The following is a 27,342-nucleotide window of genomic DNA, read 5'->3' as shown; positions in this document are numbered from 1 at the left end:
TCTGATTTATCAGAACTCCTTATAAAAAAATACCACTGCCTTGTGCCACGGGGTAGTAAATCTACAACAGGTGCAGCACCCATTGGATCATCTCTAAAATTACATTTTGAGTGTATATTATGATAACTATAACGGATTGAGATGGTATAATATTCAACACAGTTGTATTTCATGGACTCTACCCATGCACTGAAGGTGATTTATATATTTTTTTGACAGTGCAGGTATCACAAGCTAAAGAATGAAGCCACATATAAGTACACAATGTTCTTTGAAGTGGTCAGGATGTGTTTCAATAAGGACACATTTGGCTGGAGCCTAAAGACCAGTATTCAAAACCAGTCTTTACGTCTCACTTAAAATGACTAGTGCTTTCATTTACTGTCCACCTGAATGCAGATGAAACCATTAGCATCATTACAAATTTATAGTGCAAAGTTAAATGCAAATGTATGTCTGTACTATAAACTCATAGTGATTATTAACAGAGTTTAGAACCAAATTCAGATTTTGTTAAATTGATTGTAAAATGGGGTATAGTTTGACTCACTTTATGTTATACGTCAGTCATCCATTGTGGGAAATATTTTTTGGTGACTGACATCGGAAAAGATCACAATATACCAAGGGGATATTATATTAATAGGGGCAATCTAATATGGTAGCTAATTGGTCACTTTATTCCTGGTTTTCTGAGGATGCACCGCTTCCATATCGTATATCAGGCTGATACTGACTCAAATAGCTGGATCTGGGGTTGGTGACAAGGGCTAATCTATTCAAATCATTTCAGTTCTATGTTTATGTCTGTTCACACATGCATGTTCTGCGTCATGCGTCAGCAGCGAATCAGTAAACAGCACAGATTAGGGAAGGTATCTCAAATTTATATCTATATATATATTTATGTGTTACATTTAGTTTTATAGGGTTGGCATTTTTAAGTCAAGCTTGATATTTCCTCACACATTAAAGAACAGTCACTTTCAAAAAGCTTCACACAGCTTGTTAATTCAACCAATGTCCAAATGCAGGGTATCGGTATTGGAACATTAAAAAGTCAGCACAGTGCATTTCTATATCTGGGCCGTGTTTTCGGATCAAGCCAAAATAGTAAATCGAAATTATTTATTCAAGTTATTTTTCGCATTAGTTTAGTCTGTTAAACATTTGTTGACCTACATTGTTTCCCTTCTTTTCTCCAGACTCTCCGGAGCTGGTCATCACCACCACACATCTGTCACAACCATCTCAACTTTCAGTCATCATGGAGCTAGACTTTGGACATTTTGACGAGCGAGACAAGGCATCCCGCACCCCGCGGGGTGGGCGCCTGAATGGACTCCCCAGCCCTACCCACAGCGCCCACTGCAGCTTCTACCGCACGCGCACTCTGCAGGCCCTCACCAACGAGAAGAAAGCCAAAAAGGTGCGCTTCTACCGCAACGGAGACCGCTACTTCAAGGGCATTGTGTACGCTGTGGCCAACGACCGGTTTCGCACCTTTGACTCGCTCCTGGCTGACCTCACACGTTCACTCTCTGACCACATCAACTTGCCACAAGGTGTCCGCTTCATCTTCACTATCGATGGCTCACGCAAGATCAGCTCAATGGATGAGCTAGAGGAAGGTAAGCAGTAATATCTGATTGAATGCATCTTGAGTAGAGCTGCTGTACCGAGTCCAAATTGAGACATTGTAGGCTGCCATGTTAGAGATGATCTGCAGTTTCAAGTCAGTTTCTGCGCTGAGAAGATTTAGAAGCACAGCTTTTCCAGTTCTGAGATTAGAAGTCTTATCTTTTTGGTCGAGACTCCTGTAATCTCTTCATGTGATGTATTGGCTTCTAATCTCAAGGGTTACTTGGGGCAATCAAGTGACTTGGTCCACATTTTTCAATTGTTTGCACAATGTTAGTGGGATTTTCTCTCAAAGACAAAACAAATTTAGGGAAATGTAAATGTGAATATAGTAAAAACAGAGAAATCTTGCCTCACTTGAACTAAACAGCCTCAATCACAAAACAGTGACACAATCTGTCACTCAAATTTATGGGTCTCTCCTCTGAAAAGACTTCTTGAACCTGCTTATAAGACTAAGGTCCTCAGGTCCTCTCGCTTGGTCTTAATTAGACTCCGTGTTCTCAGTATTTTGAGTGTAAAGCTTTAGACTCTCGCAGGGGTTCATACTGAGCTGTAAAGTCAGCTCTCTACAGCTCAGCATGGGATAAATGGTTCATTAACAGACAGCGTTAGCGTCTAATTCACTAAAGAAACCTCCAGTCACAATCTGGGAGCAAGTTTTCATTGTCAAACGTCTCCATCAGCATCCAGAGGAACAGTGCGTGAAAATCCCAGTTAAAACTGCAGCTTTTTGTATTTTAATTTATGGTGAAAACAGGATTTTTCAGCAGTCCAGGTACTTTACAAAATGACGTATTTCATGCTGTTACAGATCAGTTGTCTGATAGATGAAGAAAAAATGAGTTTGTGGTAGTTTATACTTGGCATCAGGAGGCTGGTAAGAGGCGATTAATGTGCTTACAGATTCATGTCGTGAAAGTTGCCAAAGATGATTTAAAATCCGTTTTTGCTCATTGAATAAAGTCTTTGCATGGCACCAGACAAGATGATCCATGCAATGGCCTGCTTGGGGAAAGTCATATTTCAGTTTGCCCAAAAACATACATTTTCAATCAACAATCAGATGCTGCTCAAGAATAACTGATAGGACCTGGTTAAATGATCGAAGTCCTGATCCACTTTGTGAGATCATTCTGAAGAAATCGGACGAGATGGATGGAGTGAACCTGGGGTAAAGCTAAAGATAAACTGCGGCTTATTTTGTTCAGAATAAGATGATCATCTCTGCTTCTTGAGCTGCTTAGGAAAGATAGGAGCATGTGTGTGCCTCTATGTGCTTTTCTGCATGTGTGTGTGTGTGTGTGCTGAGTGCAGCAAAGAAGGGGCAGTACAGTAAGCACTGTGGGTGGTGGTTGTAGGGGGGGCATTTTATTGTGCTTCCTCTTGCGGGTTATAATTAATTGCTCAATCTCTCTGCACTGTGTAATCCTGTTCTGTGCCTTTGTCTTTGCCATAATTTCTCCACATTTGGCCTAATTGTCGCCTTCTGGATCCCCCCTTTTGTCCAAATTTCTCTTTCTCCATCTCTCTCACCCTGCTGCATTTTGCCTCTACTTTAACTCCCCTCCCTGTCTGAGAGAGAATGGCACAATCTGCTGTAAAGGCTGGAAGTCGATTAATGGCGATGAAGAGGGAAGATTATTTAGAGAATTGGATGAAGATGGCCCAATTTAGGATAAGTACATTTGTGATGAGGCTGTAGAATATTTAATTCTTAGTTTTTCTATTGAAAAATGGTCACAAAGATTGCTTAGACCCTATATGACTAAATACTGTCCAACAAAGAGGTTGGTCAGTCTTACGACAGGCTTCATCTTGAAGGATGGCTGATATAATTCAAGCCAAGGAATGCATTCTTTATAAAGTGAAGATGTCTCTCTACTGTATTGCGATTACTGCCAGTGCGTGCTGTAATGCAGGTATTGTTTGACTGATCTGAGCTGTGGTCTCAAGGGAGAAGTTTAAACTTGTTTTTTCTTTAACACCAGACAAAGACTTGCAAGTGCATGCTACAGCATAGTTCACACAATAACAGGGTATCTGTTCCATCATTTCAAATTCCTTTTTTAATTAAAAGCTCTCATTGTATATACACAGTGCACTCAAAACAGTCGAAACATTAACATTAAATCCCATTTTGTTTCCTGTCTCAAAAGGATTTTGTAATATTCTTAAGCAAACCAATTTTTTTTTCAAATCACAGAAACACATTTCCCAGCCATCCCAGTGGAATGTAACCAACCAGATACTGTAGTTTTTGTGTTCAGACATCCAATCCCGAGACTCCTGCCGTGCACTTAATACGATGGGGATGAATGGCATTTAGGTTGTGCTGATTCAAGGATCAAGAATAACATTTAGAAAAACTCAATAGCAACATGTCTCTCCAGAACCAGTCTGGTCACACAAAGCCTGCGAAAGGTTTTTATTGACACCATCTGCAATATTTTCTTAAACAAAGTAAAATTATTTTTTGTTATGACATTAGCTTGATGTCAGAGATTCCCCCACTGGTCTTGACATCTCACAATTTGAGTTCCTGGAGGTTCAAATGTTTCTGAGTGGACGCCTCTGGGAGTCTCAGGTGTCAATGTTGAATAGCTGAGTGTGTTGCAACCCACTAACCCAATTTCTCTTTGCTCCCACAGGGGAAAGCTATGTTTGTGCATCAGAGAACTTCTACAAGAAGGTCGACTACACAAAGAACGTGAACCCCAACTGGTCCGTGAATGTAAAGGCCTCAGCGAGCCAGAAGAACATGCAGTCCTTGGCCGCCAAGGCCGCCGGCGATGCCAGAGAGGGCAAGGACTTTATTCGACCCAAGCTAGTGACGGTGATGCGCAGCGGCGTCAAGCCACGCAAGGCTGTGCGTGTCCTGCTCAATAAGAAAACTGCACACTCCTTTGAGCAGGTGCTCACCGACATCACAGAGGCCATTAAACTTGAAAGCGGCGTGGTCAAGAGGATCTACACAATTGACGGCAAGCAGGTATGTCTCGCCTTCAGCCATTGCACATCCTACATCATGCTCTCAGGTAACAGACATCGGATTGCGTGTGCTGCTGCAAACCAAAGTTACATATGAAAATCTCTAACCCTCTTAAATCCAGATGTATTAAGCTGCTTTTTGTTAGCATTTGCTTAATGTGGGATAGAGCCGTCTGTTCTATAACTGGAACAAAGGTGGCACAGTAAAGTATGTAAGCAGAGCTACATAATAGGGAAATTTGTGGTCAGAATTGAGGACAGTTCTTCATTCATACATTCATCCACACCCAGCCAGGTATCAGAATCATGTACTTTCAAAATGGACATAGTAGGCGGAGGATAAAATGTCCTCTCATACCCTCAGTCAACCGTGACACAGCAGGTCCATGAGAACCTCGAGCATCCATGAGAACAACCTGTGTACACAATGACCTTTATTGTATACAGTCTTTGTTTGGACTTTCAATCTGAGGCAACGCATTCTCCTGTCTTGTGGTTCAGGTCATTAGTTTTCTGTCAGCTGGCCTTTGTTGTGGTTTTAGTTTTTAGGCCATGAGTCCTTCTGTCACTGAAAAGCTCAAAAGTCCTGGGAAGTTCTGCATCTACACACTGTGGTAGCGTACAAAGGGCAGAGTCCTGAAGTGTTGTGTTTGATCATTTTGTTCCCATTATTACTCCATAAAGAAAGGTGCATGCTGCTATTCTAGTAAAACAGTGAGAATATTGTTCTAGACAACGTATACATTAATATGTGAATGGAATTAGTGTCACCTACAACACTAAAGCCAGTGAACATACTCATTTCATAATGCTTGCAACTATCTGATCTCAGAATCTTGAAATCACTTTTCTTGTGCACATGAATATTTGAGAATCCAAGTCATTACGTGTCAAGTAGAATCAGGCATTCATATGCAGATATTGGTTTATAAGCCGAAATGACCGGTGCATGAAAGAGGAAGCCTTGGCTTGATATCCGCCATAACGGATCAGCCTGAAATATTGGCCCCTGCCCCCAGAGGCTTATCAGCATCAGATTGATAGCCGATGGGGGTTGAATGTAGCTCCATTTTTTTGAAAGTTAAGTTGCTGAGACACATTTGAGGTTTGGGCTTAGTCCGTTTTGGAAGAAACTGATCTGCTTGCGGTCATCAGCTAGTTCTAGAGATGGTCAATCTATCAAAGACGCTGGCACATCTGGATCCTTTGCATGCTTTATAATTAAGAGATAATGCTTTAGGTAGTTTTTACATATGTTAGAGCGATCCCTTGGTGCGCACCAGATGCAAAAGTTATATATTGTTTCATTTTTCAAATAGTACGGCTCGCTTTCACACACTTTTGTTTTTACTCTGGTCCAAAGGCGGCACCAATGGCGGAGCGTCATGTTTCCATGACTCCTTGCCGGAAAAAGAAGCACGGAGCGTCATGTTTTCATGACTCCTGACTCTCAACCGGAAAAAGAAATGCTGAGAAGTAAAGAGAAATAAATGTGCTTGACAGAGCCACAACAACTATGCGTGTTGTTCCTGGTGCTGGTCATTGTATTCGTTATTGTTTGTATGTACCACGCTCGACAAATGATACAGTTTGAAAGTGAAGCAGTGTATCAACACTGGAGACACCGAATTCGCATTGACAATTCGGGAGGAGATGCAGATTAATCCTGAACCATGACCTGCTCATCAGATGTTAACTACGAGAGCCTTTTTAGCTCAAACTTGTGGAGCTGGGTTGGATCGAGGTCGGGTGCTTTAACACCACAAACGGACAGCACCAGAGTTCGCTGGTAGCCATACCGGGACCATCCCCTCAGATTGTGTCTGCTGTGTTCACACTGGCCCAGATGCAAGACTCGTGTGGAAACACCCTTAGTTACATGTTGAGGAACAAATTACAGATATTTCTTGTGGCATGTAAAAGAAGACACATAATAAAGGGCAGGGTGTCTTTAGCAACCTTGACTATTCTCTGGTGTACAGTAAAGGGATCTTCCAGCAGTTGTAGTCAAACAGAATCCAGGGCACAGAAATCCCCATGAGAAGATGCTGCAAAAAACCCATTTTGCTTCCACTGGCTGAATGTGGGCAGTAAAAACCTGTGCTGACATTAGACCGTTGTTCAGTGTACACAGAATTACAAGAATAAAGGTAATACTCCTGAGCTAAACCAATCTGTATTAAGGTTTTAATTTTATTAGCAGCAAACATTGCATATCGACCTTGTTAACACAATGGTAAATGTTAACATTTTAACAGCAGGTCCATCTGTTCTTTTCCATGATTCTCAAATGGAAACTCCATTTCCATGAGCTACCAGACTGCATTTACAGAGACAGTAATTTTACCTTATTGTGTGTCTGAGAACTAAAGTAGCATGTCATCCACAATAGTGCATGGGTTTATGTGTGGCAAAGACATCATGCAGAAAACCCTGTCATGTCAAGCAAGAAAAACGTTTTTAGAAAGGCTCGGGAAAATAGTTTATTGAGGCTAAGACAAGCATACCTCGACCAAGATTTGAGTTTTTGGATTTGAATTCATCAGCAGCATTACTGGAAAACTACAGAATGACATAAAAACATCAGAAAACAAATAATGGAGCCACCCTTTAAGCTATTTAAGATATGCGTATCAGACTGAACATTCTTTATTTCACAGGCAATAAAAATTTCAGAACTTTCTGTTTGACTTTGATTTCAGTCCAGTTTTAAGGTATTGTTTCCCAACACAAATGGTAAATAGAACCAGTCAAATATCAGCTATGGACCTTGCTTTAGTGAAGAAAATGGTCTTGCATGCTTTGCTTTTAGGACAATTATGTTCACATAGTAAGACATTGCAGTATGGTTTGACAACTGTCACATTTAAGTTGTGTCTCAGTTCCAGATTACTGTGCATTCATTTCTTGTTTAAGATGGTTTCCTCCAATAAAGGTTTACCATGAGCATTAGCAGATTACATACTGTGTAATGAGACGCAGCTGCAAACTCAGCAGAAACAAAAGCACAAGAATGGCGAAAGCTAATCAGATGACCCATATGAGGCACACAACATGCTTTAATTTTGCCTAAAAGTCACTCCCTGGGGAAGACTATTGTTTTCTCAACACAGCTGGCTAAGCTAAAAGGACAAAATGTTTTATTCATAGTTATGCTTTATTGGAGCAGCCACCATGGAGGGTCACCCACCTGGAAGGTTGTGGAAAGGTCTGTGAGATGAACCGTCTAATATATCCTTTATATCAACATGTGCGCTACTTTATGAAGTAATAAATAAATTGTGTGGTGCAACAAAATAGAGTGCACAATTTGGTCATAAATTTAGTTTTTTGTGTAGTCGAGTTACAAAAACACTCAACTGCGATAAAATGTATATTGCAGTATGTTTTCTCGTGATAATTTTAAATCTCAAACTCGTCACACCTGTAACTGACTGCACACATCAAGTACCTGGGCTTTCCAGACTGTTGTGAATCCCGGTTAATTAGCGGAGGCGGAGATGTGGAGCAAGCGTGAAAGCATGTGTGGAAACGAACATGGACATCTGTTCCTCAGTCCTCTCTTTGATATGGTTAAATGTTCACTAATTCTCCTGTGGGGACCTTTTTTGCTGTATAATTCATTACAGATGGGCTCGGGATCGTGCCCTGCTGAGCTCCTTTAGGTGTTGTACTTCTTCAATTCGTTTTCCTCTGTATTAATAAGGCTGGAATCACATGGAGGAGGGGAGTTGAGATGATAGATGGGGGAATTTGATTTTAATGCTCTCTCCCAGGGGTGCAGTCTGGCTGCCCTGGGTCTCACACTGGTTTTCCTGCCGATACACTTGCTAAGATGTTTGGCTGTTGTAATCATCTTATGGACTTTAATTTTCATGTTTTTATCTTTGTGGTTGGGCTGTGGTTCCATTTGTTGCCATGCGTTCTCCTCCATGCATTTTTAATGATGATGCGTTTGCACAAAATGAAATTAATCCCCACCATATGGTAGCCATTCCAATCCGAGCATATTGATTTATTCGTCATCGCTGCAGATATAGATTAATTACTTCATGATTATTGTCCAGTGATCTTGGACTGGTGACAGTTTCACTGCAATGCACAAAAAATATGAGAAAATGCTGCACACATGATTGTCTTTGTGTGCTGAGGCACACTGCAGCTGCTTCATGGTGGAGGTGATATGGTAGAAGCAATATTGATGCAGTGCCCGCCCCTCCCTGACTCTGCGCCGATCCTCCTCTTCCCATTCCATTGCGATAGCTGCTGGGACCGGTTGCTAGGAGACCACATCCCAGGCACAAAGAGAGCCCAGCTGGTGTGGACTGGTCTGTCAGATACCACATCCTGTAGTGGGTGTGAGAGTTTACTATCAGTGCAAAGCTTTGGTTTAAAAATCACATGTCATGTATTTTTGTATACATTCCATGATTGGTTGCGATTAGGAGAACTATGGATGATAGTGTTTGCTTGTGTAGGATCAGTTTGTGACTGAGATAAAAGGCGTTTCAGGTTTTGGTAGCGTTTTTTGAAAAATGCCTACTTTTCACTCTTGATCTGCCTCTTTTCCTGTAGCACCGGGTAGACTCTAAAGACAGCCTGCCCTCCTCTCTTTGTCAGTGTTGTGAACAAAATCACTCCCATTTTCCCCTCAAATGCTGCTGCTTTTCACTTCAATCGGGGAAGGGTGGGGCCAGTGGATTCAGCAGTCATTTTCCTTTCTTAGAGCAAATTAGGATCATTTTATTTTTGCCGATGGGTAATAATAATTTCCCCGTACATTTCTTGATTTGCCCTCACTGCTTCTAAAGGCTGCATTAAATAAGAGGGAGTTTATTTAATTGCTGTCAGCCATTTTGTATTCATTCCTTTTAGATGGAGGTGTCAGCATAAGAGAATGATTTGCATTTAACATCCGCTTGCTTGTTCATTAGAATTGCACATTGGCAGGCTTTTCGTCTAATAGATGCCAAATCTAAATGCGAAATATGTTGATGGTACATTGTGCTGCAGCATTGCGGAGGTCTCTTTAACAGATTAAAGTGCCCATTGTTCTGACCTGGTTTAGAAATGTGCTTTGCATTTAAGTCCTTTTTTAGAAAAATTGATTTGTCAACAAAGAGAGTGAGGAAAAGAAATGGATGCTTCAGGCGCGCTTCAGGCACAAGGTCACGCTGTTATTGTCGGAGAACAAAAGATTTTAAATTTTCTTTAAAAGTTAATAACTTGTGGAGAGAAATTATTCACTGAATAGGATATGGATGCAGGCATGGGTTTAGGGCTTCTTAACGACTAAAATACATCCGCTAATGGGGAAGAAAAGCCTGCTTTTGCTTGGTTATCAGTGCTCTTGCAGTCTGCCTGCTCTTTGCCATGCTGCAGAAGCAGTTGTCATGGCAATAAGCTCTGCCGTGATGGATTCGCTTTGTGACAATGGCTGTAATACGCTGAGTGTGCTCTTTACATTGGGTCTTACCTGCTTGCTCCCTGCTCCTCACACTTCACTGTAGCCACATTTCACTCGTGCACACGCCCCCATACACACGGTGTTAAACGGAGGCAGACGATCAGGCTGACAGAGGGGCGTGGTCCCCATGATGAAGCATCTCGAGCAGGCATGGAAGCCTGTCTGTGTCCTCAGTGCCACAATCCCTTCAGTCCCCCCGTCTTCTGCATAAGCACCACATCAACAAGTGAGCATGACCTGAGGGGGAAGAGGAGGAAGCACAATTTAATAATGCTAAGGCCACATCAGTCAGCCAAATGGAAAGCCTGCTTCCTCGGGGTTGGGAAGGGGTGGGGTTAAAACAACACCAGGCACCAGCTGCTCCCCATGACTGCGCAGATATTGCTGCCTAACTGGCTCATCTGTGCTCCAAATGCATCCGGAGCACCTACAGTAGCACACAGACACTGTACCAGTGCACCAAGGTCACAGACAGGTCAGAGAGGCAACTGCAATTAAGAATCATCGTTGGAGTGTGAGAAATCACTGCAAAGCGACTGCTATTGCTCCTATGCTGTTTTTATTTATATTTTCATCTACTGCATTCGACTTTTGTGCTTGTATTATATCCACAAACTGAGCTGTTGCTACAAAAGCAGACAGCCTGACATGTTTTTTTTGTCTTTTTTACTTCTGTACCGTCTGTGTTGAAATGGACAAAATGGAGACGCAGTTTGTATTTTTGAGGAATATTCCACTCGGTGCAGAGGTGCTGATATTGATCAGGTCTGTGTGCCTACAGTGAAGGAAATGGTGTGGGAGTTTCCCCATGGGTTTGCAAAGCAAGGTCTAACTGGCTCTTTTTTAGCCGTTATCTTTTTTCATACTTCGCTTTTCTCTCACAAAGCTCCGTAATGCTGAGACTACACAATATAACATTTCATGAAAACTAAATTGCTCACTGAGGTTTGATTTTTGTTTCATTAAATGCTCTGCCCTCAACCTTGTGTCATATAATCCTATCCTCCGTAAATTAAAAAAGGCTGCAGTGTGCACCCTCGCAAAGCCATTGTCTTTATTTCAAGACTTTGTTTCCATCTGATTCATGTTGAGGCAGAAACCCTCACAAACTGATCTGAGATCACTCTATTGTGTCTGTCACAGCACAGCGTATCAGTGTAATCAGTTATATTCGATTCTACTAACTGGCCGCTTGCTGACTCATTAGCACCAATGGTAAACCTTTACTGTCGACAGATAAATCCTAATTAGATGAGTCATGACAGAGAGTCAAACTGCATAATGCAACATTGAATAGCTTTACTCCTGCACAGAGATCAATTAACCAGGCTGTGCGGAGTCAGAGATGACACAGATACAGGACCTGTAGGATCATCAATTGTTCATTTGCTGTTGCCCTTATTGTCCTGCTGAAGGGTGAGCCTGAAGACCAGCAGCTGCTTGTGGAAGACAAAGGATGCATGAGCTTTGTTTGGAGACCTTTCCTGGTGCTTCACACACACGCAGTGGCGATGAGCTGCTGTTTGATTATGTGACTTAGATACTGAATTCATTTTGCGGACCAGATTTTTTTGGCATAAGTTGGTGTAAACAGTTTTCCTTTGAAAAATCCTAGACATCATACCATATATCCATATAACCCATAACATTTTGAGGCACTGCCCAGGGGCGTATCCAGGGAGTGGCCTGGGGTGACACAGGCCACCCCTGAAATCTGATTGGCCACCCCAGTTGCCAACCCATTATGACTGGCTATCTGTCCAGCCAGCTTGAACTGTTTAAACAGTGAATTAAATTATTGTTTATTGGTGCAATTCAGCCTTAACCCTGACAGGCAGTATTGTGTCAGAGTAGTGTCTGGCTTGATTTATTTTACATTCAAATGAATTGATCAAACTGTTGAAAAGTTTGTTCACCCAGGCTTATTCATTTTTTGGTACTTTAATTGTGTTAGCACTTTATACTTGCTATTGTACTATTACTTTAGGAGGAACAATTTCTGTAATAAAGTAAGGAAGCGTTATTTTAGTTTTATGTGGTGTCATTCTGATTGGTAGGTTTATTTATCATTTAAACTCAAACATAAACAGGAATGTAAGACACTACAATGTTAGTAATTAAAGTAGGTATGGGTAGAGGAGACATAAATTGTAAAATAAGCTATGCTGATGCGTTTGCCCACAGCAGCACCCATATTTCATGCCACTGGCACTGCTAAACCAAAATCAAAATGACTGTTGTTTTTCAACCTGTGGTTGTGGTACTTTACAGGTTGTCCCACTAAGTTTTCCCATTTACAGTGAAATATTACCTCTCTGCAAGCAGAGGAGGAGAAAATGTTATTTGTTTTGCTACCTTATATATAATGCGCATTAATGTTTTATGTTACTGAAGAAAATGGGTTTCATATGGTGAAGTTATTATATTTTGTTATACAATATTTATTACATTATTTTATCAAAGGAGATGCCGTAAATGTTGAAGTGAAATTCCCAGGTGTTTTAAATAGCTTGTCAAACCTTGTGGTTTGATAAGTGAATCCTATAACAACTGAAATATCACATCCATGAGGTAATTCCCAGACATTCTCTGTTTTGTAAAACAAAATCTGGAGTGAAAAATTGTGTATTAAGCACCATGGCGAGGAACTGTAAAATTTACACTAATTTGTGGCCTACCAGGAAGATCAGTGTTACAGAGCATTCAGTTTCTGTATTTAAACTTTTGCAGCCTGTAGATGATGGCCCAGAGTCGGGCCAAAGGAACTCTGAATAATTCAGTTGTTGTAGTTGGTGGATCGCTGCATAACTGCTGGTGGTGTTGGTGGTTTTTGGGGGGTCATGTGGTCCGGACAGCTGGTGAGGCAGAGATTAGGGGATGGGCTTGGTGGGATAGAGGGTGGGGGGCACCTGGAGTCTGGACAGAGCCAGTTTTTATTTGAAAACCCCTCCCACTTTACTCCAATAACATAAATGTATATATACACACTAACTCTATAAGTAAAAATGCTGTACGACAGGACTTCTTATAATCTTTAATATGAATGGCATCATGTTGTCCCATATTTGGTCTCATTAACCAACTGTTCCCCAGAAATGTCTTCTTATGACCAACTTTTTACACATTTCAGTGCTGACATGTTTGTGCAAAATAACTGATTGTTGTGTTTTATTCAGTTCTACCACTGTATCATATTGTAAATTTCAAATTAGAATATTATTTTTGTAATTTATAATATCTTAAGATAATTATTTTACAGAAAGTTAACACTACACTAACACTTAATGTCACATCAGTTATGTTAATGGGAACAATGTCATGTTATAATCAGTGATTGATAACTATATATATGCCTAAAGTAGGCTTATATTTACAAATTTGGTCTACTCACACAATGACATATTTTTACTGCTGCTGCAAGATGTTGCAGATGGTTTCAGGACCATGTAATCCATCTGCACAGAATGACAAGCGAGCCTGTCCCCTTACAGTGGTCAGTGTCAGTATTCTGTATTTGACAAGGTTTTGTTTTTGACCTCAGATTTGACACAGATTTTTTTCTTTCTTGGTTATGCACCCTTCTCAGAATGCACTATTGACTGAGTGCTACATCCGATGCATCATTTTTATTTTACATCCACTACTGATGCTACTAAATGACAGCTCATTTGGTGTTCACATCCTGCAGAAGTACTTCCACCTAAGAATTGTAGAATCTTATTATATTTGAAATCCAATGCTCAACCTTTCTTGAGACTTTTGTTTGGGCATTCTTGACTTAATTCTCTCACCTTTTCTTTTCAGTTTTTCTGTTTGCACATGGCCCTGCAGTCTCATGACCTTTTTTTGGGAATTGCCGGGCGTTTACCTATGCTAATTAGGATCAGCTGGCACACGCTTTAGTTTACAAGGACAATTGGATTAATTATTATAAGAACACAGGTGCGAACAATTCTGCTGTTTAAGAACACGCCGTGAATCTGACGCAGATTTTCCTCAGGACCTCTCAAGAACAAATTTAAGAAAAAACACTAAGCAAGATATGGGTAAATGAGGAATGTCCTCTGATCCTACTGATGCAGCTGACTGACCTTTTCAAACTAAGAGAAGATGCGTCTTAACCGATATCCAATGTTCTCAAGCTGGTCTGCCCTTTCCTCACTGCAGCAATGTTTCAAAGGGAGTCTGACATTTTACATTTGATCTGATCGAATGCAAAGCAGAGCGGTTTTTCATAACACTTCTATCAACCGTAAATGTATATCAGAAAACAATTCAAAAATTTGCTTCAACGGTTAACCCATGGTAGGCATTCCATACGATAAAAAAATACAAAAAGGTACAAGGTAGATTTATTAGTCATTTTTTTCAACATAGTTTTTAAATGTAATTTAAAAGATTAAATGAAAAAAATGAAAATAAAAATTTGCCTGATTGGTCAGGAAGTCGTGCACATGCAGACAGATTGGAAACACACTGTACATTAATTATTTGTGGACTTAATGATTCAAAGAGGACTGATCAAAGATCTGCACTGTAACTGTAATGTGAATCTTCAGTGATCTCTGTAGGGAATAGGATTAGTAGGATTACCTCGAAGGATTCAGTGTTTTTTGCAAAGAACTCTTAAGGAGGATGGATGCTCTCTGAAACATGGGGGTGAACGCAGGTTATCTCAGAGTATGCCATGTTTGCGCTGTGTCACACTGAAGAAAAACATAAAGAAACATCTTTGTTTTGAAGATTATTGAATCTCTTGCTAGGTGAGTGGACAGATTGACTATGAAGTGTTGCCTGTCAGAAACCAACAGAGAGGACAGAATGTTCATTTTGAATGATTCGATTCTGTGAAAGGAGATTAAGGTTAGCAGTCTGTTGGATAAACACTTTATCCCTTTAATCAGCTCTGTTCTTAAAGCTATTAAAACATGGACTAGCCTCTACCTCCGGCCCGATCCCGTCTCCTGTCCTCCACCCGCTGGCCTTTGGGGGGGAACAGTAGCGCTTCCTTAATGCTTCCATCTTATGATTAACAGTCAGGTGCCCTTGTTGCCACACAACAGTTCAACCTAATGAAAGTAACATGTATCTAATCTCTTGATAATGAACGCGGTGGAAATACCCACATTTGCAGCCTTTTAAAATTAGGCTGAAAAACCAATTAGGTTTTGATCCCAGGAGTCAAAGCACCGTCTCTGTGCTTCAGCAGGGATCTTTCAGGCCTGTATCCGGGGAATCTTAGAGGGGTACAGCTGTTGGATGCCTCTCCAGCGAGTCACCACCGCACACTTTTAGCTTGTCTAGCAGGACGGAGAATCAACATGGCAGCTGCTGGGGTGGGGTGTTCCCAATTTATCTGCAGCTCATAGTTTGGATGCGTATCACAAAGGAAACCATGATACATCTTGACTATCCTGGCAGACGTCCCAACAGGGGGTCGGGCCGTGGACCTCCACGGAAAGATCAGCAGAGCGTCTTGAAACAGTGAGAGATGTGTGTTTTTTGGAAAATTACCCCAAAATTAGTCCTGCGAATGAAGGCAGAGTGAGTCATCTGTATTGGAATTAATTCACATGCCTTGATCCAGTAATTCAAGTAATTTAATCTGGTGTTGAAAGACAAACTGGAGATGAGGTTGAGATGCTTGGTAACAAATCTCATCTGCACCAAGACAAGAAAACGGCAACCAAAGCAAAAGCTTTTAGCTTGAATGGCTTTAATAGGCGTGCCTGAGCTGGTAACAGCGCCTGTATAATGGTGAGCGAAGGAGAAGGTGTGGCCCAAAGACATCTGTCCACTAAAGCCATATTGTGTCAACAGCTGCTATAGAGTGAAAAAGTCCCCGGGGATGGAAGTTGAATCACTTAAACATTACAGCAAAGGTGTAACATTATACTCTCTGTTTGGGCTTTTTGTGCCTTTCTGTCTGTTTTGTTACAAGCAGCTACTGTGGCTAAAGGCATGTTAACATGACAAGTAAAACACAAAGGTGGCTTACTACGTCTAAGCAACTAAATCCTTTGGCTGGCAGACAAGGAAGACTTTTTACTTAACTGGATTCATCCACGTAAGGCTGTGTGTTTACAGAGTTCATCATTTCAGATCTGTGAGCACATTATTCATGGCGCTTCCTCTGCAGAGCTATTAGCAATGCTTCATCGTGTTGAAAATGCCTGTATGAGTTACATTCTTTTTTAATTAGTCCTGAGTCAGCATTTCATATGCACTTTTATTAAATGGTGAATACTAACAACATGAATATAATGAGATGAATATGAACAAAGAATTTTCTCTTGGCAATTGCACAGTCTTTGGTTGTGTAATTCTCGCAGTAGGTGCAGTAAAGATTGATTGTGATTGATTGCATTCATTAGCATTTAAAACTAACAATACTGGCTTCAGGGATGGCAATATTGATCTGTTGATCAGTCTGCTACTTTAGTCCAGACTGAAACATCTCAACAACTGTTGGATGCATTGCCATGGAAGTTTGTTTGAATATTAGAGGATGAACCCAATGACTACCACTCCGTGGTAAGATGGTGACTTTGGTAAATATTATACTTGCGTAGCATCCACATGTTTGCATAGTCGCCTTAAAGCATGTCAGCATGCTGATGTTATCCTTTATCTCAAAGCACTGCTGGGCTGTAAGTACAGCCTTACTGAGACGCTAGCAACGCTACAGTCCTAATCTACCTATGATACAAGTTGCTTTCAGATTATTAAGGGTCTCAATTTTTCTGTCTTCACAGGTTACCTGCCTTCAAGATTTCTTTGGTGATGATGATGTCTTCATCGCATGTGGACCAGAAAAATTCCGCTACGCCCAGGATGACTTCTCTCTGGATGAGAATGGTGAGTGTGATGACAGTGGTCTTTATTTTGCATAACAGACACAAGGGGCATTACCCACATTTTCAATTTGTGCATAAAAAATGGAGTGGACACACCAAAAATATGAAAAAAAAAAAACCCTCCATATATGGCAAAAAAATTACCTTTGGGAAAAGTGGTTAAAGTTTGTGTTTCAGTGAAGGGAAAATGCAAATAAGTGCAATGGACACAGATTCAGCAAATAAATTATGACATAATTATGACATACCATCATTCCATAGGGCACTGCAAGCTCTCTTCGCTGTCTTTGGATGGCTTTAAACATGATCATGTAGGCTATGTTCACAGGGCTGTTCCCAGAGCTCTCCAAAAAGTGCAGATCGGTAACATAAGGGGGGTGAGATGGAGTAAAGTTTACCACAGTTCATCTACCCATACTACCCACATTGTTCTGAAATAAAGCTAGTTGCAAACTTACGAAATGTCACTTTAACATTTGGATGTATCATATTGGATTTTCTCTGTAAGAAATATTTTATATCCACATACAAAGCTGTGTGCTTGAGGAGGAAAATGATGCATGTGAGAGGGAGGCATAGAAGAGAGAAGTCTGTTATCTGCAGCCAGCAGCGGGGATAGGAAAAAGGTAGAGGGGAGGAAGAAAAGCCATTAATCTGTCCTGTGACAGGTTTAGGCCAGCTGATCTGCTGGTGCTGATACTGCCGAGAAATCGAGGAGAGAAAATGTAAAAACCAATCCTCTCTCAGAGTCACTCTGCTCCCCAAAGAGCTGAAAACCCTATTTTTAACAACCCACTTCCACCTAATGTCCCCTCCTCGAATCGTTCAGTATCTCCTAAATGTCTTTTAATCATCACACGGTGCTGACACCAGGCTGGTTTGTCTTCCCATCATCTCGTCTCTTCCCCTCAGTGCCTCGTCAAATCTTGGGAGGGTGGAGAAGATGCCGGCTCATTTGTAATGATTTTGGCCTTTTTCTTTCAGCATACTCCACGACCCTCCCCACTGGAACCAAAGCTAAATTGTTTCATTCAGTCTATAATAAGCTCGGGGCAATGCTAAATAAAATGGCAGAGTCTGGAGCATCCAGACATGACTGAGTTGGCCTCAGTGGAGTGAGGTAGCGGAGAGAACGCTGTCTGCGATACATCACATAGACATTACAACAACACACATATCCATCTGTTTATCTGCAAAAACCAGCCAAGAATTTTTCCTTCTATACTTTTGTTTGGGCTAGAGATGAGCGTTCAGTGTATTTTTCTCTTTTCTTCCACTCACACAGCTCTAAAGCTTGGTTTGGCAGAATTCCTGAAATAGATTTAAATCCCTTGTGGTTATTTTTCACACTCCTTATGTTAAACACAACACTATGATGGACATGCAGACAGGGAGGAGGACATGTGTACCTGCAGCTCTGTTTATGCACCATCAGTTGAAGTTGAGAGGGAACCTGCGCAGATCGACTCAGGGCTATATCGAGACCACTGAGTAGACCAGACAAGCTGCCAGTCTGCAGCATTGTCAGAGGAGTGGTGGTGGCACACCTTGCAAACAATAGCACACGAATGCGCGTCTGTATCCAGTAGTGTGTGAAGGTTAAGAGAGAGAAGACAGACGCGGTACGATCCCAGGAGACGGAGGGAGGACAGATAGTATAATTAGCATCAAAAGTGGAAGAGAGCAGGGAGGGGGGAGGAGAGAGAGAGCCTGACAGAACAAACAGAGGGGAAGATGCAGAGGGAGGAGTAGCGATGTCTGGAGTCTGTCTACCCTGATTAATACAGTGACCCAGAATATACAGCATACATTTCTATATGATTGATATAAACCCTTGTTGCTATACGTGCATGAATTCACAAGCAACAGATATCTTGAATCATAGCCAGTAAACCCAGAATTTTTCCAGATGACATTCAAACTATTTACAGTTTGGGCTAGGTATTGTTCAAATTTTTCACTGCCAGTATGATACCTACATTTCTATACTGCTATAAAAATCTAGGTGGCTCTGAGAGCTCAATACAGTACACATTTAAAAAAGCATGAAAAGAGACACAATACAAGCAAATGAAGAAACACCTTTACCAATTTTACAACACATACTCAGCATTTACAAAAAGACTTGCCAAAAGCTCATCACACAACAGATATTTTTTTGTCTAGGGGAAACTAAAAAGTGGTGCACATGGCCTGGACCCACTTGTTGTTGCCATGGTTTTTGGCTCCTACACTTACTAAAGTTGGCTGCCTGTCAGTGTTACCTCCTTTTACCTTTTTTGTCTTATTTGGTTGATCATACAAATATAATTGCAGATATCTGCTGTTAATGCCGCATTAGCCTTTTGATTGTATTATAATTACTAAAGCATGCGATCACAATGACGGATAGCCAACTTTAATAATTTGATGATCCCAAAGCATGGCAACAACAAGCCTATCCTAGTGGTGTGCATCACTTTTTTTTGTTACTCCTGGAAACAGTTTCTATTGTTCGTTATCTAACTTTCTTTGGGCTTCTTTTCACAGAATGCAGGGTGATGAAAGGAGCCAAAGGCCAGCGTGGTTCAGTGAAGAGTCCTGGTCCGATCAGGCGCATCAAGTCTCCTGCTGAATCAAGTGAGCCCATTATTATCTCACCCACACCATAACGCTTCCTGTTTGAAGTACAGCACAAACTGACCTCCCCTTGTTCTATAAATCAAAACAAAGAGAGCCGGTGGAAAATGAAACAAGGCTTTATCTGTTGCTGGAGTGAAACATCATAAAATATGACAGCAGAGCGATAAAGTGATCTGCTCCTGGTGTTGCTCTGTAGCTGACCTTGACCTTTGACCTTACTGTGTAGGGAATGGTTACAATAAAAATGTATAATTTCATAAGGATCAGTACTGTTCCATAGAGGATGGCTGAAAAATACAATCAGAATTGCCTCCAGTGAAAATGTATTTTTATTTTGTTCAACTATAATCTGCATTTTGTTGAAAATCCTCTCTGTGTTATCTGGCTATGCTTCAAGAGTTGGACTTGGACTGTTTTTACTGGGGGGTCCAAACAAACATTGGCTCCTTAATCTCCCTAAAACACCCCATAAACACCCCCTAATACTAGAGAATGGGGACAGTTAAAAACCCATCCTTTGTTCACTGAGGGTAATCTGATGAGATTTAGAATAATGTTGCTATTGCAGATTCTTTAAGAAAAATACATGAATAAAACATGAGTAGTAAACAAAGACAGTGTAAACAGCTTTCGGCTGTTTGTTTGACAATCAGGCATTTTAACATTTAATAATATCCAGGAGGCAATAGAACTGAGTAGAGTCACTGGTGCCGGCTCCTGCTTGAATCTTTTATCAGAACAGCAGCTTTTAACACCGGAAAACGTTGCTATACCTCTTTGTTGCAGTGAGTTTATATAGCTGCACCATGAAGCTGGCTGAACAGTTGGTGCTATGAAATCTGATCGGGTGCAGGCATAAGAAAAAAGGGTGTTATCTTTGACAGCTTTCATGTAAACTATGAAAACTGGAAAAAAAAAACACTCAGACAGATATGGCATCCATTTTTTTCTCACGTTTCACATAGCGGCACAAATCATGCACGTTTGATGGACTGGATATTGCCATATACCACGATGGCACACAAACACAGAGGCTTTCCTCTTAGAGCCCGTTAAAGTATGAGTGAGTGACAGCGTCTCTTCAACGGTTGAAAGACAGATCAGGTGAGTTATTAAATCCCCCGGAGGATAAATGCAGACAGTTGATGCTCTGAGTTGACAGTGTGGTAGCAGGAGGTAGTCCACAGTTCCCCCCCACCTATCACTTTAGGTGATAGTTGGGGGGGGGGGGACGGGGGGGGGCATTGGGGTCGCCAGCCCTGCAGGGTCCCTCAGTCCTTCAGGGGTCTTGAATATTTTATTGATCACTGATGGGGCTGATGGCCTTTAACACAGCAGATGGTTGGCGAACATGCTGGAAAGGTAGTTAACTGTTGAGCATTAACTACCTCTGTGATACCTTTAGAGGTCAGCAGGGTTATAAGGGGGTTGCGACAAAAGGATATGTTTGTGATTTGCATATGTTATCTGTGTTTACTAATTGTAAACAACGCTGACTGATCATGAAAAGCCATAAAAATAAATCAAACCATAAAAAGCCAAATACATATATATGAATTTATTGCGGTACACCTTTCCTGAAATCAATTTGAAGCATCACAAAAAAGTTTTAGTCATATTTTTATGACTATATTTATTTTCTGAACCATCAATATATCTTGATAGTAGTATGAGACACATTATTGGTAAAAAAAAAAAAAAAACTTCCTCTAACTCTTGCACATTTGCACGAATCAACAGCTTAATGAAGACAACCAATCAGTGCCGAGGAGTCAGTGGCTGCTTGTGAACTGCAGTCAAACTGTCACATTAGTCAGCGCTGATCAAATATGAACCACAACTGTTACCGCACTTCCTGTTGTCTCACCTCCACACTGTTCAGAAACATATTTTAGTGTACTGTTAAGCTGTAAAATGAGAATGTTGGTACGTCAGTTGGTTGTTTTCCAACATGGCAGCCAGGTCACAAACTTTTTCATTTCACAGCTAAACAGTATGCAAAAATATGTTCATGAAAACATTTGAGGTAAGACAGTGGCATTACAGTAATAGAATATTGAGTCATGTGATCATCGCTGCATAGTTCGACTGCAGTTCACAAGCAGTGATCGACATAATTGACAGCTTTGTTATAGACTTCTTGGCTCTGATTGGTTGTTTTCATTCAGCCACAGTAGATTTTAAAAAATGCCATTAAAAGCAGTACGAGACGGCAAAGAAACATTTATTTTTTACAACCTCGTTTACTTCTGTCAGGATGTAGTGACAGTTTCAAGAACTTATTTTTATACAGAAATACTAATACCTCAACAGATTCAGGGATCTGACTAAAGCACCTCACTGTGAAATTATAATCAAACTATCAAGCACTGTGTGTTGCCATCTTTCTCAGGATGCTTCTCCTGCCTCTCATTGGTTAAAAGCTGGTATTAAGGCCTTTGATTGGCCGACAGCTCAACAGTCTGTGTACACGTGCCTTGAAACACAGACTCATATTCTCCAGCATGTAATATCAGCCTAAAATAGTGTAGGTCTGATTTACACAGCAGTTAGCCTACTTACCAGCACGTTTTTCAGCCTCTGGCATCTAAAAAAAAAAAAAAAACTTTTTGTATTTGGGGGCACTGGGTTTAATGAGTTGAATGCACTGAGAGTGTGTTTGGCATGGCCCTGGGATGGAAGCCCATGCTGAAACAAAGAATTATTCAATTAGACATCACCACACTGGAGTAAGTTTTCTACAGAGGATGACTAAATTTCTCAAATGAGGAAAAAACCTGGACTATGTGGGCAACTTCGCTGTATGAAGAGAAAAGGTTACTCTGCCTCTGCTGCAGCTGAGTGTTTAGTCTTTAAATAAAGCAGCTGCACTCTCTGTTCAGTGTGTGTGGGAGAGCTGCTCATGTTTAGATTTACTGATTTTAAGATTCCAAGATAACAGGACTTGTAATTTTTAGGTTGGTCCTTTTTAAAGTGTTTCGAACAGCTTGTTAAGTCTACATTTGTAAAAGTGTCTGAGTGGTTAAATGAAGCCAGTGGCATTAAGCTGGTTAACAATGAAGCGTTGTGTTTTCAACACTCGCTGGCTCAAATTTACACCGGCCATCTGGCTCATAGTCTTCAGAATTCTTTTCATCTCTTATAGACAAAAAACTCTTTTAAAGCACTTAACACTCACAACTACATCACATCGCTCCGCTCTTAGATATAAACACAATGTTCCACACATAGGGAAGCCTAGCAACGTGGCAGGACGCAGAGCGAGTGAATAAAATGTCATCTAACAAACAGAAAGCTTGTCAGCCACCTAGACCTGGACCAACAGCGTGCGACCACACTGAAGCCAAATGAGGCCGCGGTTCAGGAATGACTTTTTTCCAGAGCCAGGCCTCTCTTGCACACTTTCCAATCCACACTACTGTTTACCTCTTTTTCTACTGTTTCCCTCCTCATCATGATCCCTCCCGCTCTCCCTCTCCTCTCTGGGCTCCCTCAGCCAACGGGACGGGCTCCAGCAGCCAGCTCTCCACCCCAATTTCCAAGCATTCCCCCACCTCCACCCCCAACAGTCCAGGCATCAACAACAAGCAGAAGGTACCCGCATCTTTCTCCCTCTCCTGACCTGTCACCTCTTTGCCCAGTTGTCTCCATAATCTTCATTATTTTATATCTTAAAGTTCCAGTGTGTAGGATTAAGGGGGATATGTTGGCAAACATGGATTAGAATATAATATTTTTTAAATATGAAAGAATAAGAATAAGAATCGTGTTGTTGTTATCTCAGAATGAGTTGTTTATTTCTACATAGAGAGCATGTCCTCATGCACAAAATCCACCATGTTTCTATAATAGCCCAGAATGGACAAACCAAACACTGTATCCATATAGGGCCATACATGCTTTGTTGTCAGCCACCGTAGTTAGCAGCCGCCCTGGGACGAGCAGTATCAGAAAAAACGTGAAATTGCTTTATTCAGTGTTTTCACTGGTTAAAATGACCAGATCCATTTGTTTTGGGATACACTGCCTGCATAAGCAGCGCATATGTGTTGCGATACCTCTTGTTTTTTGGGGGGGGGTTTTTTGTTGCCAATGTCAACAGACTAAAACAGCCACACTGCCAGCATGAGCAGTGTTGCCCCGGTACGACTCGGCTGCTACTCAGCTGCGGAACATCTAGAGAGTATAATTCTCTCCTATTTTTTTTACACAGGACGTCAGCAGTTCTCAGCAGAAATAGACAGTGGAAATGTTATTTTAATAACTATATTGACATGATGTCACCTTTCACTACAGTGTCTACAGTTCCACTATCTATCACAGACATGAAGAAATACAAATATATCTGTTTAACACAGCCCTTCCTGTTTCTGTTTGAAAATTAAAACCCTTTGAGAACATTTTAGTGTACAGAATCCATTGAGTTGTCAACACAAGGCTTTTAACTGTGAAATATTTGCATGACTGTGTTGCTGACAAGGCCGTGGTTTGTAAAGCTCCATATTAGTTATGGCTTTTAATTGTGAAAATACAGTAGTTACAGCGGCAAGCAGCTCTGCAGCAGCGACGCAGCAAAAATGCTGTCTGTGTCAACACTACAAGCGTACGAGCCGCAGCAGCAGCAAAGTAGCTGTTACATGTTGCTCATGCGTGCAGTGTAGCCAAGGCGTTAACAGGTGCTACACAAGTCAAACAGTGTTGTAGAAACAACGAATTGTACTGTTAAACTGCTTTACTCGTCAATTCATTTTAGAGAGGAGGAGACCTCTGGAGCTGATTCGGCTCCTCGTGAAAACCTCCTGCACAATTATCATTGAAAGTTTTCAGCTGGTTGCAATCTGCAGTCCTTACCACTAGATGTCACTATATCCCCCTAAATCGTAACACACTGGACCTTTAACTGTGAACACATGTGACTTTGCCCCTCTGTGTTTGCAGGATCTCTACTTGCCCTTATCTCTGGATGATGACGACTCTCTCGGTGAATCGATGTAGACGCTCCCTCCTGCAGCTTGCCTCCTTTTTGGCCTGAAACACAGAAGTTTTTATACCTCTGCTGCTTTCCACCTTCACTCACAGTGCCACCTGTTGTCTAGGAGAACCACTATTTGTCTCTTTTTAAGGCCTTAGCCACCAGGGCTATGACACCATTTGCTGCTTGAGAATAACACAAACTTTGTTTTTACCTTTTTGTTTCATTATAACAATCAGCTCGCTTATGTTCAGACGTATGTTTCTATGCGGAAGTTAATAGCCACTATTTCTCAAAAGGGCACACAGTTCACTGACCAGCAGATTTAACGGTGTAAAAAATTTCACTCTTGGTCTCACACATTTTTGTTGAAGGATGCACTCTCACTTTAATATTTGGGTCACTGAATTCCAAGCAGCAAATGGATATTTTTAGGGGTGTTAGTCAGAGCTGACTCAACTTTTGTATCACTTGTATTCGTGACGTTCCTCCATGTCTCCTGTCCTACGGTTAAAGGTGTGAAAGGGTCCTTGTCAGAGGAAATCTGCAAAGCCAGACGAAGTCTTTCTAACCCGCTGTAAATACTGTGTATAGCTATCCCATCGTAACATCTCTGCCCAATGTCCATTGCTGTGCTTCCATAACGTCACCACAATGTCCGTCTAACGTTTGCTCAACATGATACAGGGTATGGTCAAAGTAAAGGAAGAGCCACCACAGAGGGAAAGGATGTGTGGGATGCAGCTCCTGACTGAAGAGCATTATCAGAAGCCAACGCCTCCTCAGTGGAACTAAAAGAAAGATTATAAAACCATCTATAAAATGATAGTTTAAAACCACCATAACAATGGGGGCTTCAGAATCCTTATGTTGGCAATAATTGGCAATAATCTTGTCTAATCAGGGACAAGAAAACATGTAAGAAAAAGCATCCCACACAGCCCTCAGTGAAGTCTTTGTGTTGGCGTTTCCTCTATTTTGACACTCTATATAGACAGTAGGCTATACATGGTGAATACCCTCTGTGTTTTAGATTTTCACAAACTGCAGTGCATGATATTGATGAATGATAATGAAACTTTGGGCATGTAAAAAGCTGATTTGAAGGACCTAATGGTGCATAAAAACAACCAAAGGAAAAAAAAATAGGCCCTTTTTAAAGAAAAAAAGCCAACACATTCAGTCTACAGTTTCTATTGACCAAGTCTAAGTTTTATAGTATGATGTGAAATTCAAAGATTAATAAATAACGGTGTCAAAGCCAAAGTATGATTTTTAGACCAAGAAGTATAGAAAACTTTATTAGTTGTAAAATTGTTTAAATATTCCAGAGGAAGCACACCTGGAGATTTATGCATGTTAGTTTTAACAAAACAAAAAAAAAACCCATCAAGATTAAACCATCCGAGGCAATTCGAGTTTTATCAGGGCGCTAAAAACAGTAGTGGGATTTTTCCTATTTTGCATGGCTCAGCATAGATACAGGGGAGATGAAAACGTAACTGTTGTCTAAATCTATGTGTGGGTTTTAAATTTTTATAAAGTTTTATTAATTTATATCAAGGGTACTTGTCTAGGAATTTCTTTTCTAGTTGCTCATGTGAGCTCTTAACACTTTTTTCAAGCCTCTGTGTGCAACTTTCTATAGCCATGTTTGTTTTTCTATCGACTTGCATCGCGTGTCTTACGAATTCACTTTAAAAAGAATTTTTCTCAGATTTTATTGCAGGGAATGGAGCCTGAGAATCGCTGAATTGGACAAAGCACAAAGCAGGGAGCTACTTCTTTATCTCAGCAACAGACACTTTACTGTGTACTTGCCAGCATTATAATGCGTGACCACAATTCATTTCTCAATATATTGAAAAAAACCCCCAAGTCCTTTGAATTGAAATCTATGCATTCGGATTCCAGAATAGTTAAAAAAAAAATTCTCTTTTCTGTAGGAATGACCTTTTTATACCCAATAGCTTAACGAGAAATGAACTAAAAACTATCTTTCCATGCAGTTATTCCATTGTGATGATGTGAAATGTGTCTGTCTTTAGGCGTGATCTGGTGCCCGCCCTCTGGATGAGCTTTGAATAGTTGTGTACAGCAGCCACTTGATGCTCGCCAAACTACCTGGTGCTGTGAGCTACACCTTTCTCCTGCAGGGAGTGCTGTCACACCAGCACAACAGCTAATATCAGCCACATCCAACAGCACGGACACCTCACTTTACCCACCATTTTGTACAAACCCCCTATTTGTTGTCAGAATCAGTTCTGTATAACCTTACATGCTAATAATGGTCTTGTTTCCTTGATTTTTCTACAGCTTATTACAGCGCTACAGCATATTAAACCTTAACAGAAAATGTTGGTTGTCTTGTGTTAACCTGCCACCACCATGGATGGCGTGAATTCATCACCTACAGTGGTGCCTTTTTTTTTTTCTAGATGTACCATCTTTTTGATAAACAAAAAAAATAAATAAAACGGGACATCGAAGGCTTGTTCTTTGTTAACAGCTGTTTGTAAAACATTTTTAAACGTCTTGAATGAGGAGGCCTCCCAACACACTTTGTTTTGTAGAGTTACAGGACACTATCGTGGTGTAAATATGCTCCCTTCCTGTTCTCTTTCATACATATGCCTTTCTGATCGAATGAATGACTTTTTTTCTTTTTTTTTCTTGGAAATTTACAATGTCCTTTTTAGTGGTATTTTGCAATGTCACAGTGGCTTGTTTCAGTGCTTCATTCAATGTATTAACCGGTATCCTTTTGCAATTAAAACAGTTGTATTTCA

The 27,342-nt window shown here is 40.9% G+C and overlaps 1 protein-coding gene across 1 annotated transcript in view; it reads left to right on the top strand.

Annotated features, from left to right (window-relative positions):
• LOC121952897 (neuronal migration protein doublecortin-like) overlaps nucleotides 1-27,342 on the top strand; it is a 31,123-nt gene extending 3,781 nt beyond the window's left edge. Inside the window, exons 2-7 of the mRNA XM_042499764.1 lie at nucleotides 1,206-1,631; nucleotides 4,293-4,633; nucleotides 16,855-16,957; nucleotides 19,486-19,575; nucleotides 23,075-23,172; nucleotides 24,517-27,342. Coding sequence (XP_042355698.1) covers nucleotides 1,268-1,631; nucleotides 4,293-4,633; nucleotides 16,855-16,957; nucleotides 19,486-19,575; nucleotides 23,075-23,172; nucleotides 24,517-24,573 — 1,053 coding nt within the window. The 5' untranslated portion in view covers nucleotides 1,206-1,267 and the 3' untranslated portion in view covers nucleotides 24,574-27,342. The remainder of the gene's footprint in view (nucleotides 1-1,205; nucleotides 1,632-4,292; nucleotides 4,634-16,854; nucleotides 16,958-19,485; nucleotides 19,576-23,074; nucleotides 23,173-24,516) is intronic.

The sequence above is a fragment of the Plectropomus leopardus genome, chromosome 13 (genome assembly GCF_008729295.1).
Source record: "Plectropomus leopardus isolate mb chromosome 13, YSFRI_Pleo_2.0, whole genome shotgun sequence".
In the NCBI taxonomy this organism is placed as follows: domain Eukaryota; kingdom Metazoa; phylum Chordata; class Actinopteri; order Perciformes; family Serranidae; genus Plectropomus; species Plectropomus leopardus.
This window is presented reverse-complemented; position numbering and strand designations above follow the sequence as displayed.